At 62.7% G+C, this 13058-nt stretch overlaps 1 protein-coding gene across 2 annotated transcripts; it reads right to left on the reverse strand.

Moving 5' to 3' along the window:
• Positions 402-10086, reverse strand: ICOSLG (inducible T-cell costimulator ligand). 2 transcript variants are annotated; one of them, XM_005657167.3, is made up of 7 exons: positions 9901-10086; positions 8459-8499; positions 6949-7323; positions 5791-6072; positions 3594-3764; positions 2498-2533; positions 402-1786 (listed from the first exon to the last, which is right to left on the reverse strand). In XM_005657167.3, exons 1-7 carry the CDS (start codon positions 10044-10046, stop codon positions 1776-1778), a joined length of 1062 nt encoding a protein of 353 aa, XP_005657224.1. In that variant the 5' UTR covers positions 10047-10086; the 3' UTR covers positions 402-1775. The 2 variants fall into 2 exon arrangements, with proteins under 2 accessions (XP_005657224.1, XP_005657223.1); XM_005657166.3 differs by having other exon boundaries at positions 403-2533.

The following is a 13058-nucleotide window of genomic DNA, read 5'->3' on the forward strand; positions in this document are numbered from 1 at the left end:
CCAGAGCTGCTCAGAGCCGCCCGCCGGCTTCTGCCCCTGATTGTGATGCCGGCGACGGTGTCACAGCACTGGGGCCACGGTCAGGCAGTGGCAGAGCAGGTGGCCTTCTGGGGTTCCCTACAGCCATCACTGCCCTCCCCGGGGTGGTGGCTGCTCCCTCAGACACTGGCCTTTGGGTGGGAGCCCCATGATGGGGGGCCGTCCTGGGCGCCATGGGACGCTGAGCTGCACCCCACCTTCCACCTGCAAGCGGCCGGTAACACCCCTAAGAGTGACAACCGAAACATCCCACACCTCGAGCAAGGTCTCCTGGGGGACGGGACCAGGGCATGGTCCCCGGCCGCAGTCAGGACCCAACACAGCCCCCACGCCCACCCCTGCACACTGAGCAAAGCGGACAGACACAATGCCGACGGCCTGTATTCTCCAAAACCAGGCTTCCAGAAACGTCCACACATGGCATCCCACACCGCCAGTGTCCCAGCGTGAGGCGCACGCGGCGGTCCCCCAGGTGGTCGGGCGGGTGGCCGGCTCTCGGAGCCGGAGCCCCTTTCAGGAGCGCTGTCCTCCAAGGCTCCCGTGTTAAAAGCCCGCGTGGGTCCCGCATCACACGCATTCAAAGCTGTGTGAGATTTTTGGTACAGAAAACAGACACACAGTTTCTTGGAACGCCCTTGGCTCGGGCTCCGCGCTGAGCCGTCTCGTTGATTTGCACAAAGTCTGGGTCTGGGAGGCGCAGGCCTCACACACCCATTTTCCTGGGGGTGTGCACAGTGGGTTCCCAGCAGCCTCCTGTGCAGAACCTTCTGGAAACACTCAACCGCCAGACTGGATCCAAGCATCTACGTGGAAGCCGTCTGGTGGGGGTCAGGCCTTGGGCCGCGGTCGGGCCCTGGTCACCCGGTGGGCCTGGGGCTCCAGGGCCTGGTGTGTGAGGTGAGGTCTCCGTCTCTGCCGGGCAGGTCCTCGGGGGGGCCGGTGAGGGGCCGTGCGCGGCAGTGCAGGGGTGGCAGGGCTGCCCCCGGCGTCTGGAGGGATTGCTGCCGCCTTTGAGGAGAGGCTGCCCCGCGGCGGGAGGCCGGCCTCCGCCCACACAGCGACCTCTGCTCTCCGCTGTGCGTCCTCCAGGCAGAGCCCAAGCCCGGCCCGCCGTCCCACACACGCCCTGCAGGACCCCACTGCGCTTTTGAGGAGGGACACGTAGCTTCGGGCCCAGCCAACGCGTGTCCCAGAGCGACAAGAATGCTGGGTGTTTTCCAGGGACCCCGCCTCCTGCTTCGAGACACTGTGCAGACGCCGGGCTGGGGCGGGCGGCAGCCTGACCAGCCAGCAGCCTGCCCCTGGGGCGACCCGGCGGCAGCCACCCCAGAAGGAGCAGGGGCTCTCAGGCCTCCTTCTGAACCGGACGCCCTTCCTCGGCCTCCGAGCAGGGCTGGGACGCGGAACAGCGCCCCGGGCCCTGGGGGCCGGCAAGTCCTCCTTGCTCTGAGTCCGACAGTGAAGGTGCAGAGCCCACGCGCTTGGGGACACATGTCTCGAGCTGCTGACCTTTCATAAGGGCCACCGGGATGGGGGCGGCGCCCAGCACCCACTCTCCGGGGTCAGCGGGTCCTGCCGGGGGGAGCCCGTGAGGCTGGGAGGCTCCATGTCCCTGCAGCTCCGGAGGGCATGGTGCCCCCGCCCCTCCCGCCCCAGTCGGCCTCCGGCGGCCTCCACGATGTCCCTGCTGGCGGTCCCTCCGGTGAGCCCTTCCTCGTCCCGGGCGGGTGCTCTCGTCACACGAGCTCTTGGAAGGAAAGAGGGAGACGGGCGTGAGTGCGGAGGGGGCTCGTTTTCATTCCGGGGGCAGAGACTCCTCTCGGAACCCAGGACGCTGAAGACAGGGTTGAAACGCTGCAGAGGCTCTCGTCTGACCCTCAGGTCGCTGCCCGGGGTCTTTAACAAGCAGTTCCTGAGTCATCGGAAACTGGCCTCGGAGCGGATGGGCTGCAGCCCCAGGCAGCCACGTGGCTTGGCTCACCCGGGCCCACCCGGCGGCCTGACCGCAAAAGTCCTTGCAGCCTGAGGCACCAGCTGATGGGATGTGAAACCAAAGACCCTGAGCGGGCATGTTTTTCCCACACTGGAGCAGGAGTCCCATTGACCTCTGCCCCGGGCGGTGAGCACTGGCTGGACGGGGGTCCACGGTCCCCCAGGGGCAGGCAGGGCCGCAATGGAGGGGGCAGGGAGAGGGGTCCAGGCAGGTGCAGGGCTGCGTCCCAGGCTGCTTCTGCGCGGGTCTGGGAAACCCCGCAGCACACAGTCAGCAAGTTCACAGCCCGCAGGCCGTGGGAAATGCCTTCACTCGGGCTTCCACTGCCGCTGGCACTGGAAACACCATTTCCTGCTCAGCGAGTGGCCCTCGCGCCACAAGGCGGACACGGAGACAATGGGCAGTTAGGGTCCACGTGGCCCACACTCTTCCTCCAAGGGCCTCTTCCCCTCCTGGCAGACTCACCCGCAAGTTCCAGCTCCGGCCTCGCAGCCCGGGCATCTGTGGAACAAACCGGAAACGCTCAGGGCGGGCGGTGAGGGGGGCTCTGAAGGTCCCGGGGCCCCACTCCTGTGGGGGCCCACGGGGCAGTGGGGTGACGGCCGCCCTAAGTTGCAGGAAGAGGCTTTGTAAGGGGTAAGCCTGGGGAGCTCCCGCTGTGGAGCAGTGGGCTAAGAATCTGACCACAGTGGCTCAGGTTGCTGCGCAAGTGCAGGTTCAATCCCCAGGCCCAGCACTGCAGGTTATGGGGTCTGGCGTTGCTGCAGCTTAGATTCAATTCCTGGCCCGGGAACTTCCACGTGCCGTGGGTTCGGGCATAAAAAAACACAAAATGAGGTCCGTGTGGGAAGCACTTCAGGCAGCCTGGCGGGGGCGGGGCCCCCTGTGAGCTGACCCCTAAATCCAGCCTCCCTCCCCTCCCCTCCCCCCTAGGGGCGAGGTGGGGGCGCCTGACCCCATTAACAGGACCTTAATAGGTGATGCCCCCTACCCTCCACCACCAGGCTGCCTGGGTCCCCAGGCCTTGTGGACACCTGGGCGGACCCAGGGTCCGCCTTCTGGGCTTCTCTGCTTTCTCCACCGCGAGCTTTTTTTTTTTTTTTTGGCTACACCTGCAGCATGTGGAATTCCCAGGCCAGAGGTCACACCCAAGCCACAAGAGCGACGTGAGCTGCTGCGGGGACCATGCCAGCTCCCTAACCTGCCGCACCACAGGGGAACCCTTCCGCTATGAGTTCTGCTCCTTCACGGCACACGTTCTGGACCTGTCTTTGCATTAGGCCAGAACTGGACAGGCAGCCTTGAAGTGATGGAGGCAGCTCAGCTTCCACAGACACGCCAGGTCCCGACTGCTCCATTCAGCGTCCCCTGTTCCCCCTCAAACCCAGGAAACCGACCTCCCTCCTGCAGTGCGGCTGTCGGAGAGCCCACACCCGGCGGCGCTGCGGCTGCCAGGCTCCCGCACATTACGGCTATGAAACCGAGCTTCCTGTGAGAGCAGCACCTTGCAGCGGCTCACCCCAACCAGATGAACGTGCCCCGCCAGCAGCACGAGCCTCACCTGTGTGGCTTCTGTGGGGACACCTGTTCCTGCACAGCCAGCCTGTGACCACGGCCACGACCACGGCCATGGCCAGCACGCCGAGGACGCTGAGGACCGGCCGGCTTCCTGCCTCGAGGGTGTCGTGGGCCGGGCCGTCTGGGACGCTCTTCTTGTCCCCGGTGAACATTTCTACAAGAAAGGAACGTCCGCCACGGCTCAGGGCCGGGAGGCAGGGGCTCCTCGCCCCGAAGGAGCGGGCGCTGCGGGAAGGGTGGTCGCCGTCCCGGAGGCGCGCTGTGAGTCTCAAACCACAGGGGTGGCGGAGAGGGTTCTCCACGCCAGGGGACACGTCACCTCTTCCTGGGGCGACCCTGCTCCCCATCCTGCCTGCGCGACCTGTAACCCCAGCCCTCCTAACGGTCCACACCCGCAGAGGAGCGTGGCAGGAGCCACGGTCTTCTTGGCCTTTTCAATTCAACTCCGTGTTTTTCCAGCTCCGTGGCTGGCTTTAAAAAAAAAATCATGGTGAAATTCGCACACCATAAAACTCAGTATTTGAAAGCGAACAATTCAGTGGCGTTTCGTCCGTACGCAAGGTCATGCAGCCTGAACCATTATCTAATTCCAGAGCTTTCTCAGCCCCCCAGAGAAACGCCCTATTCATCAGCAGTCAGGCCCATCCCTCCTCCAGCCCCTGGCAAACTCTAATCTCCTCCGTCTGTTGGATCTACCTATTCTGGACATTTCGTATACATGGAATCGCATACGCTAAGCGGCCTCGGGTGTCTGGCATCTCTCACTGAGCATCCTTTTTTGGGGGCTGCGCCTGTGGCACATGGAAGTCCCTGGGCCACAGATGGATCCTTAACCTGCTGTGCCACCCAGGAGCTGCTGCACATTGTGTTCGCGGTTGATCCCGCGGCAGCGTGGCCAGCGCCCAGTTCCTCCTCGCGGCCGAGTACTTGTCCACACCGGGCTCGCCCCTCCCCGTCCAAGGACACGTGGGCCGTTGCACCTTTGGTGTATCGGGAACAAGCCGGGCAAATGTATTTGCTCGAGTCTCGTTTTCCACACCGAGGCGTGGAATTCCGGTCACGTGCTAGTCCTGTGTGCAGCTTTGTAAGGGGCCGGCAGGCTTTTCCACAGCGGCTGCATCATATTCCACAGCCCACAGGCGGGTCCAGACGGCCGACTCCTTGGCCCCATGGAGGGGGTTCTCACGGGCAGACCAGCCTCAGCTTCCCCAGGGGGCCTATCCAAGTGCCCCGTGTTTCCCAAACCTGGAGGAGCTTCGAGCCAGACAGTGGTGGGCCTCCCGTGCATCTCAGAATCATCTGGAAGCTTTCGACGTGTCCTGATGCCCGGGCAGCCCAGAGGTCTGGGCTTCTCAGCCGCCCCGGAGACCCTCCCGCTCCCTGTTCCCCGGCGCCAGGCTGGGAGGCTGGGAAGCAGAAGTCAGACGTGGGCTTGGGTGCAGCCAAAAGTCGGTGACCCCCGAGTCCCAAGGTTGTGCCCATGTCCCAGGAAGGAGAGTGCCCAGAACACACTGGCTCCTGGCGGCCGAGGCACCTCTTGGCGTGTGAGTGCCATGGGCTCGAGGCCCACGCTCAGAGGGTCGCACTGGGGACGTGTCACCGCCACAAATTCCTGCGGTCTCTGAGAGAGGAGTCCTGCGTCTCTTCCCACTCCACGCGGGCCCTGCAGGTCTGTGGTGGTCTTGGCGGCCCCCGGCCTGCACCCGACCCCCTCCTTCAGCGCTTCCGCCCCTCCTTGCCCATCTCAACACCGGTGACAGGGACACACGGACCGAGAGAGCCTGTGGCTTCTACGGAGGAGTCACCGGCCTGCCCCCTTCCAAGGGGTGGGGGGCTCCGGCTTGCCAGGGGACACACGTCCATGGGGCTTGGGCAGGGCAGGGGCTTCGGTCCTGGGGCTGCTGCTGCCTCGTCCTGTGGCTTCTGAAACGCCAAGCAACCTCTCGGAGCCTCAGCCCCTCGTCTGTGAAATGGGTCCCCCAGGCTGACCCGGCGCGTGGGGGTGAAGCATCCTGGGCAGCCGGCCTCCGTGGCGCCACCTCTCACCTCCTGTCCCTTTGGGCCACCTCTGCTGCCACTGCCGCGTCACCGCCCAGGGGCTTAGTCTCTTGCCTGAGAAGATCCCCAAGGCACGGCCGCCCCCGCCCAGGGCAGGTCGGCGTGCAGACCCGCAGCCTTACCCGGCTGGTTGCTGGTCAGGTTCTGGTGCAGAAGCACGTTCTCGATGCAGCAGCCCACGTTCACGGAGGGGGCCCGTCCGATCCTCAGCACGCTGACCACGTCGTACAGGCCGCGGGCGTTGAGGGACACGGTGCTGCTCTGCAGGGCCCCATCCAGCAGGCTGCCGTCCGTCCTGTTGATCCAGTACACGTTGGGCCGCGGGTAGCCGTTCGTGGACGTGCACGTGAACGTGAGCTCCTCGTCCTGGGACGGGCCGCTGACCACGGGCATGCTGTAGTTTGCTGAGGGGAGCCAGGTGCTCGAGGTCAGAGGCGGGGGTGGCACGGTGCCCGGGGCCAGGGTAGAGGGGAGGCGGCCACCGTGCCCCCCGACCCGGGAGCAGGGGCGGGACCAAGGCTGTGGTCTGGGCGGCAGCAAGGCCCTGGTCTGCCCAAGAGTTGCCCCCGCCTCCAACAGGGGGTGCTACGCAGCCCGGAGGGCAGTGGCTGGCACCCACCTCCCGCCCAAGAAGGTGGGTCCAATCTGTGTCTAGTGACATGGCGGGCTGGCAACTGACTGCTGCTCCATGGAACCCAGTTCTGAGCAACCTGGAGAGGCTTTAATTTTCTCCCAAGGGAGTTCCCGTCATGGCTCAGTGGGTAACGAGCCCAACTAGGATCCATGAGGACGCGGGTTCGATCCCTAGCTTTGCTCAGTGGGTTAAGTAAGGATCCAGCGTTGTCGTGAGCTGTGGTGTAGCTCACAGACGCAGCTGGGATCTGGTGTTGCTGTGGCTGGGGTGTAGGCCGGGGGCTGTAGCTCCAATGTGACCCCTAGCCTGGGAACCTCCAGATGCTGCAGGTGCAGCCCTAAAAAGAAAAAGAAATGCCTCCCTAAATCCTGATCCCATTTAGTGTCTGATAGCACTCGCTCCTAATTTCCTTAAAAAATCTAGTTTGGGTTGAGGCGGAGAATCCAAGGCACAGACAGCAAGACGAGGAGTTCTCGGAACACGGGACGCTCTCTTAGGAGCCAACCGATCTTTCTAGACGGCAGCCTCACACCCAGCGGACCCCAAGCTGCCACAGGGACGGTCTCTACTTTAGGGGAAGACACAGGGAGTGACCCACACAAGAAAGGTCCCTTCTGGGATAGGCGGGGACGAAATCAGGTCTTACCTGCCACATGCAGCGACACCACGACGTCCAAAATCTTTCTCAGCTCTAAGGATTTCCGAAACACCAGGCAGTTGAACTTCTGCTCGTCCTGTGGGGTGACGTTGTGCAGGTGCAGCGAGAAGTCGCCCTGTCTCATGCTGTCAAGGGACAGCCAGGCCCGGTCCCTGTAGTGGTTGTCACTGTGGCCGGCGGAGCTGTTCTCGGGGAGGTAGTAAGTCACCACGGACTTGGCGTTGGCCTTGCCCGGCTCGCTGATTTGCCAGTACACAAAAACATCGTTTAAGTCGAAGCTGCCTTCCTCCAGGGACACACAGGCCAGCCGGACGTCGCTGCCCACCATGGCTCTGACCTCTCGTTCCTGACTCACTGCAACGACTCAAAATGTACAGAATATTCCTCTCCCGAGCTGACTCGAACTGCCAAGTCCCCCTTGGGGGCCGGGAGCTTCTGGTGCACCCAACCAGGGGACGGACGCATCAAGACACACACGGGAAAGCAACACATTTTTAAAATTCGGACATTGGCAGAAAGCTGCCTCCTGTGTTGGTTTCCCCTTGTCCCATGGGAGGCCAGCTTTGGGCGAAGCAGGGGTGCGGGCACCCAGGACAAGTCCCCACTGTGTTTGTTAGTTCTAGGGATTTTATAAAGAATTCAAAATAAAAGGGTTTTTTTTTTTTAAAAAAATCATTTTGAAAGAAAACATCAGCTTCTCAACAGCATCATTCTTTTTTTTTTTTTTTTTTTTTTTTTTTTGTCTTTTTGCTATTTCTTGGGCCGCTCCCACAGCATATGGAGGTTCCCAGGCTAGAGGTCTAATCGGAGCTGTAGCTGCCAAGACTAGGCCAGAGCCACAGCAACTTGGGACCCGAGCCGCCTCTGCGACCTACACCTCAGCTCACGGCAACGCTGAATCCTTAACCCACGGAGCGAGGCCAGGGATCGAACCTGCAACCTCATCGTTCCTCGTTGGATTTGTTAACCCCTGTGCCACGACGGGAACTCCCTCAACAGCATCATTCTAACGCTACTGGCTCTCTATCAGAGAAGGCGCGGCGAAGTCTTGTGGCCTGTTACAACCACTTGAACTTCAGCAGGGAAAGAGGCCGTGCCCTCTGACCCGTCACCCTGTGCGCCAGAAGGCCAGGCGAGGCCTTGGTCTCGGCTGCGAGGCCACATCCACGTTTCGGGCTCTTCTGGAAGCTGGTGGCTTTGGGCCATGAAGGGGCCACGAGAAGCAGGAAGCCCAGCTCCCTGCCCCTCTGGAAAGTGGAGGTTCTGAAACACCGGGGAGGAACCGTGCTCCGCCTACTCCAGACACGAGACAAAACAAGGACCACGGGGTCTGGGCAGGTGCTCCCCTTTGTGCTCCTCAGTCTCACACGTCACCCGAGGCTTGGGGGCCCAGCTTTCTCACAAGGGCCCCTGGGTAAGCGAGAAGGGCAGTGGCGAGGCCCCGCTGTACCCCACGGCCTCGCTGCCTGGAGGGAAGGGCTTGGGAGTCTGCACTTACCAGCTCGCAGGCCACAGAACAGCAGGAGGAGCAGCCTGGGGCTGGAAGAAACAACCAGAAAGGCAGGTGAGCCCCACTTCTTCCAAACGGGGGTAGGGGCCAGTGACACCTGTCCCCGAAATGGGAATGCATCCACAGTCTGCCAGCCAGCGGCCCAACTTCCCTAGGAATTCAGGGCAAGGAGCCAGGACCAACGCCTCCCTGCCCGGCGTGGCAAGTCCCAGGGGTCTGGCAGCCCTGCAAGGGATCAGCTCCTGGGCCAACCAAGTGATGCAGGATGTCAAGTGAGTCACCACCCCCACCCCCCACCCCCCACGGGGTGGGGGGTGGGCGGAGCTGGCTTTGCGGGGGGGGGGGGGGGGGAGTCCAAGAAATTGTGTAAAATCAGGAAAAACCACTTTGGGGGCATCTAACATTTGAGAGGCAGAGGAAATGTAAGATGCCCCCAAGCAGGGCCGGCAAGCTGCAGGACACCCTCTGAAGGAACGCAGTCTGGTGGCTCTGCCCGAGGTGGTGGGCAGCTCAGCACTGGGGCAGCAGATGCTCCTGTGACTCTCAGGCTCCGGGTACCGTCAGTCTGGCAGCCTCGGCGCCCTGCCGCCTCAGCCACCCGCTCCCAGAGGCCTCCCGGATGCCCTGCCCACTGCCCCTGCCCCAGAGGACTCCTCCTTGGGCAGAGGGGGAAACAGCGCCACCTGCTCTGGGCTGTGGGTGGCTGGTGGCTGTGGCATCCTGGGGCTTTCCCCTTCTTGTGGGAATACTCTTTGCCTGTCTTTCTAACTGGGAGGGCTGGGTGGTGGGATCCAGGAGCGGGTGGGACACCTGGGGATGGGTACTTCACCAGCTCATCCAGGGGGCGGCCCACCCTGAGACTACCCAGAAGGGGGCATTTGCACAAAAAGCTGGGAGCGAAGCCGTCATCCACCCCCTCAGCTGGCACAAGACCAGGAGCGACTGGCTGGCAGCCCCACCCTCCCCAGGTTGCCTTCGCTGGTGCAGGAGGGGAAGTCCCCGGCATGCTGAGGGCGGAGGGGGGGCGTGGGGGGGGAATCGCCAAACGCCGGGCACCAGCCTTGGGGTGGGTAAGAGTGACCTTGGCACAGCGCGGTGCACCGCTTCTGCTTTGCGGGCGGGCGGGCGAGGGAGTGCGGAGGGCAGTGAGCGTGGGTCGCTCCGTCCTGTCTCCTTCCAGCTGCCCCCTTTTCCTCCCTAGGCGGGGACCCCGCCTCTGCACACCCGCGCGCCACCAGTGTCTCCGCGCCGCCCTCCCTGTGCTGCCCCAGGCCGTCCGCCCGTCCGCCCGCCCGCCCGCAGGTAACCGCGGCCCCGCCCGACGCCTCCGCTGCGTCGCCAGGCGAGCGGTCCCGGCGCAGGACCGGCTCTGAAACGCGGCGCCTCCGCTCGGTCCCCCGCGCCCACAGCGCGTCCGCGCACTCGCTCACCTTCTCAGCCGCATGGTGGGGCGGAGACCTCGGGCCGCGGGAGAACTCGGACCGCGGGAGCCCTCGGAGCCCCAGAGACCTCGGCCGCCGGGGCCGCCGGGCCGCGGGAGGACGAGCACGAGCGACCTCGGGCCGCGGGAGCCCATCACCGGCCGCGCTCCCGCCGCGCCTCTGAGGCTCTGGACGCCGAGTGGGTCCCGGCCAAGCGCCAGGCCGGGCCCCGCCCCCGGCCCCGCCCACAGCCCCGCCCCGGCCCCGCCCCCGGCCTCGGCCGCGAGCGGGTGGGGCGCGGTGGAAGGAAGCTTGGACACCGACTCTTCCCACGCGAGGGTGCCCGTCGGGCCCCCGACGGGCGCAGGGCCGGGGGCTCCCAGTCCGTCGGGCCAGAACCTGGGTGCGGTTGGGGACAGGGCAGGTCCCAGGGAGGAGGGCGTCCAGGGACGCTGCGGAGGGCTTGCTCAGCTGCAGGGGCCGTGGGAGGTTAAGTGCTGCCCCAGGGTCGCGCAGAACGTCCAAGCGCCCCCGCCCCGCCTGCGCCTGCCGCCCCCGCTCCAAACACCAACACCCCAGGGTGGGCCGAGGGTCAGGCTGCCGCCCTCGCTCGGTCCGGGGACCTCCAGCCCTCCGTGAGTCAGAGCTCTGCTGCGACGGATGAATGAATGAGAGGCAGGAAGGGGGGTAGGCAGGCAGGCGAGTGCCCCCTTCCAGCCCAGCCCCAGGTCCCCCCACCCAACTTTGCTCCCCTATCCTTTGTGGGTCCCCGCCTCCTGCCGCAGCGTATTTGCATAGTAAAGGCTCTAAGAAGACAGCCGGGGAAGCCAGTCGGGCTTTGCTCCTTTGGCCTGGCCTGGTGGGAGCTGGCACTCGTGTTGTCTGGTCTGGGAAAGGCTGCGCAGAGCTGTTTGTGTGGCAGGCAGGGAGATGGTAGGGAGCGCGGCTGGGCTGGAAGGGGACCTCCAAGCGGGACTGGGGCGGTGGGGGAGGGGCGGCCCGGAGGGGGCCGAAGACCACCCCCGGGAGGCTCAGACTGGTAAGTGCATGCTGGTTCAAGTCCCACCTGGGCTCCTCAGGAGCTGTGTGATGTTGGGAAAGTTACTTAACCCCTCTGGGCCTGTGTTTTCCCGTTTGTGTCGGGGGATCGTTATAATACCTCCCTCATAAAGCAGCTAAGTTAATAGGTGGTTAATGTGGGTTCACACACATAGGGCATTCACACCAAGGCTGGCACGTGGGTTATAAACGCAGGATTTGAAGGCAAATGAACAAATAGCACGGTGCTCAGGAGGCTCCCTGCGGGCGAGGTAAGATTTTCCTCTCCTCCTCTTCACCGTGACTGTTTCTCAGGCGGTGGGGTGGGGGTGGGTAGAGAAGGAAGCCCACCTGCAAGGCTGTCTAGGCCGACCTGGGAACCAAGCAGGAGGTAGATCCATGCTGGGGATTCGGGCTGTCAGTGCAGACACAGAAGCGAGACCCCGCTGCCCCAGACCTGGGGCTTAAACCTCAGAAATGCATCCGCTCAGGTTCTGGAGGCTGGACGCCTGCAACCAGCGCTCCTTCAGGGACTGACTGTAGGCGATGGCCTGCCTGCCTCTTCCACCCCCAGTGGCTTGCAGCTGCATCCCCGCCCCCACGGCCATGGCCACGGCCAAGGAGGCGGGCTTCTCCCTGCGAGGACTGTCAGGATCGCCCGAAATCCAGAACCATCTCCAGGTTCCGCTGCATCCCGGGCAGGGGAGGGGGTGCTCTGGGACCCCGTTTGTAAGGGCATTGACTGGTCTCTAAGACCCCACCCCTAATGCCATCCTCTGGGAGGAGGGTCTCAGCAGGTGAATCTGGGGACACAGATACTCAGACCCCAGCACCCACGCTCCGTAAGGAGGGTCACCTCTTTACCCAAAGCCACCAGTTTCAGTACGAACCTAGGCCAGATACCTTCACCGAAACCCCCTGGGTAACGTCTGAACAAATGTCGGGGCACCACGGCCCAGCCAAGTCAACATATAAAATTAACTGTCACAACTTCTATTCTAGTTCAGGTTGTTTCTATTTCTTAATTTTATGGCTGAACCCACAGCATATGTAAGTTTCCTGGCCAGGGACTGAATCTGAGCCACAGCTGGATCCTTTAACTCACTGGGCCAGGGTGGGGATCGAACCCGCACCTCTGCAGTGACCACGCTGCTGCAGTGGGATTCTTAACTCACTGCACCACAGTGGGAACTCTGACTTCAAGTTTTTTTTTTGTTTGTTTGTTTTTTTTTTTTTTTTTTTTTTTTTTTTTTTTGGTCTTTCGTCTTTTTAGGGCTACACCTGTGGCACACGGACGTTCCCAGGCTAGGGGTCGAATCAGAGCTGTAGCCACGGGCCTGCACCACAGCCACAGCAGCTCGGGATCTGAGCGGCACCTGAGACCCACACCACAGCTCACAGCAATGCTGGATCCTTAATTCACTGAGTGAGGCCGGGGAATCGAACCTGCATCCTCATGGATACTGGTCGGGTTCCTTGACCACTGAGCCACGACGGGAACTCCAATTTCAAGATATTTTTAAAATTACCACCTTCAAAAGGTCCATCTGGGGAGGGTGGGGGATGCCTGTGGCACATGGGAGTTCTTGGACTAGGGATAAAACCGAAGCCACAGCAGTGACAACACCGGATCCTTAACCCACTGAGCTACTAGGGAATTCCCAAAAAGTCTCATTTTAGCCTGACCTTTCTTCCACAAACCACTCTCAGCACCGGCACTGGTCCCAGGGTAATGTCCAGGACAAGTGGCATCTGCGTGCTTGTCTGGGTCTAGGTCAGTTTTGGGGGGTTTCTGGCTGATCTGGAAAGGCCCCTTGGAGATGCATCGCTCGGGATTTGAAGCCAGCTCTGTGAATGGTCTCCAGTGGGCCTGTCCTGGGGCCCAGGGCCACTGGAGACCCTGCTTCCTGGAGGCAGGTCCCTCTGGGTTAAAGAGGACCAAAGGTCACGCACTTCACATGTGGGTCTGGCCTTGGCCTCTGCGCCCTCCATTCAGCCTGTCCAGGTCGACAGTCTACCCTTGGCAACAGTTTGGGATGTTTCCTGTGGCTCTAATCAGAGTGAGGATTTTTTTTTTTTTTAGGGCTGTACCACAGCATATGGAGGTTCCCAGGCTAGGGGTAGAATCA

The sequence above is a fragment of the Sus scrofa genome, chromosome 13 (genome assembly GCF_000003025.6).
Source record: "Sus scrofa isolate TJ Tabasco breed Duroc chromosome 13, Sscrofa11.1, whole genome shotgun sequence".
Taxonomy (NCBI): domain Eukaryota; kingdom Metazoa; phylum Chordata; class Mammalia; order Artiodactyla; family Suidae; genus Sus; species Sus scrofa.

Coding starts and splice junctions, on each gene's coding strand:
- ICOSLG (XM_005657166.3), bottom strand. CDS start 10,046: ATGGGCTCCCGCGGCCCGAGGTCGCTCGTGCTCGTCCTCCCGCGGCCC. Junction 7,324..8,458: donor GTTCTGTGGCCTGCGAGCTG/GTAAGTGCAGAC, acceptor GTACATTTTGAG/TCGTTGCAGTGAGTCAGGAA. Junction 3,765..5,790: donor CCTGACCAGCAACCAGCCGG/GTAAGGCTGCGG, acceptor CCTTTCTTGTAG/AAATGTTCACCGGGGACAAG.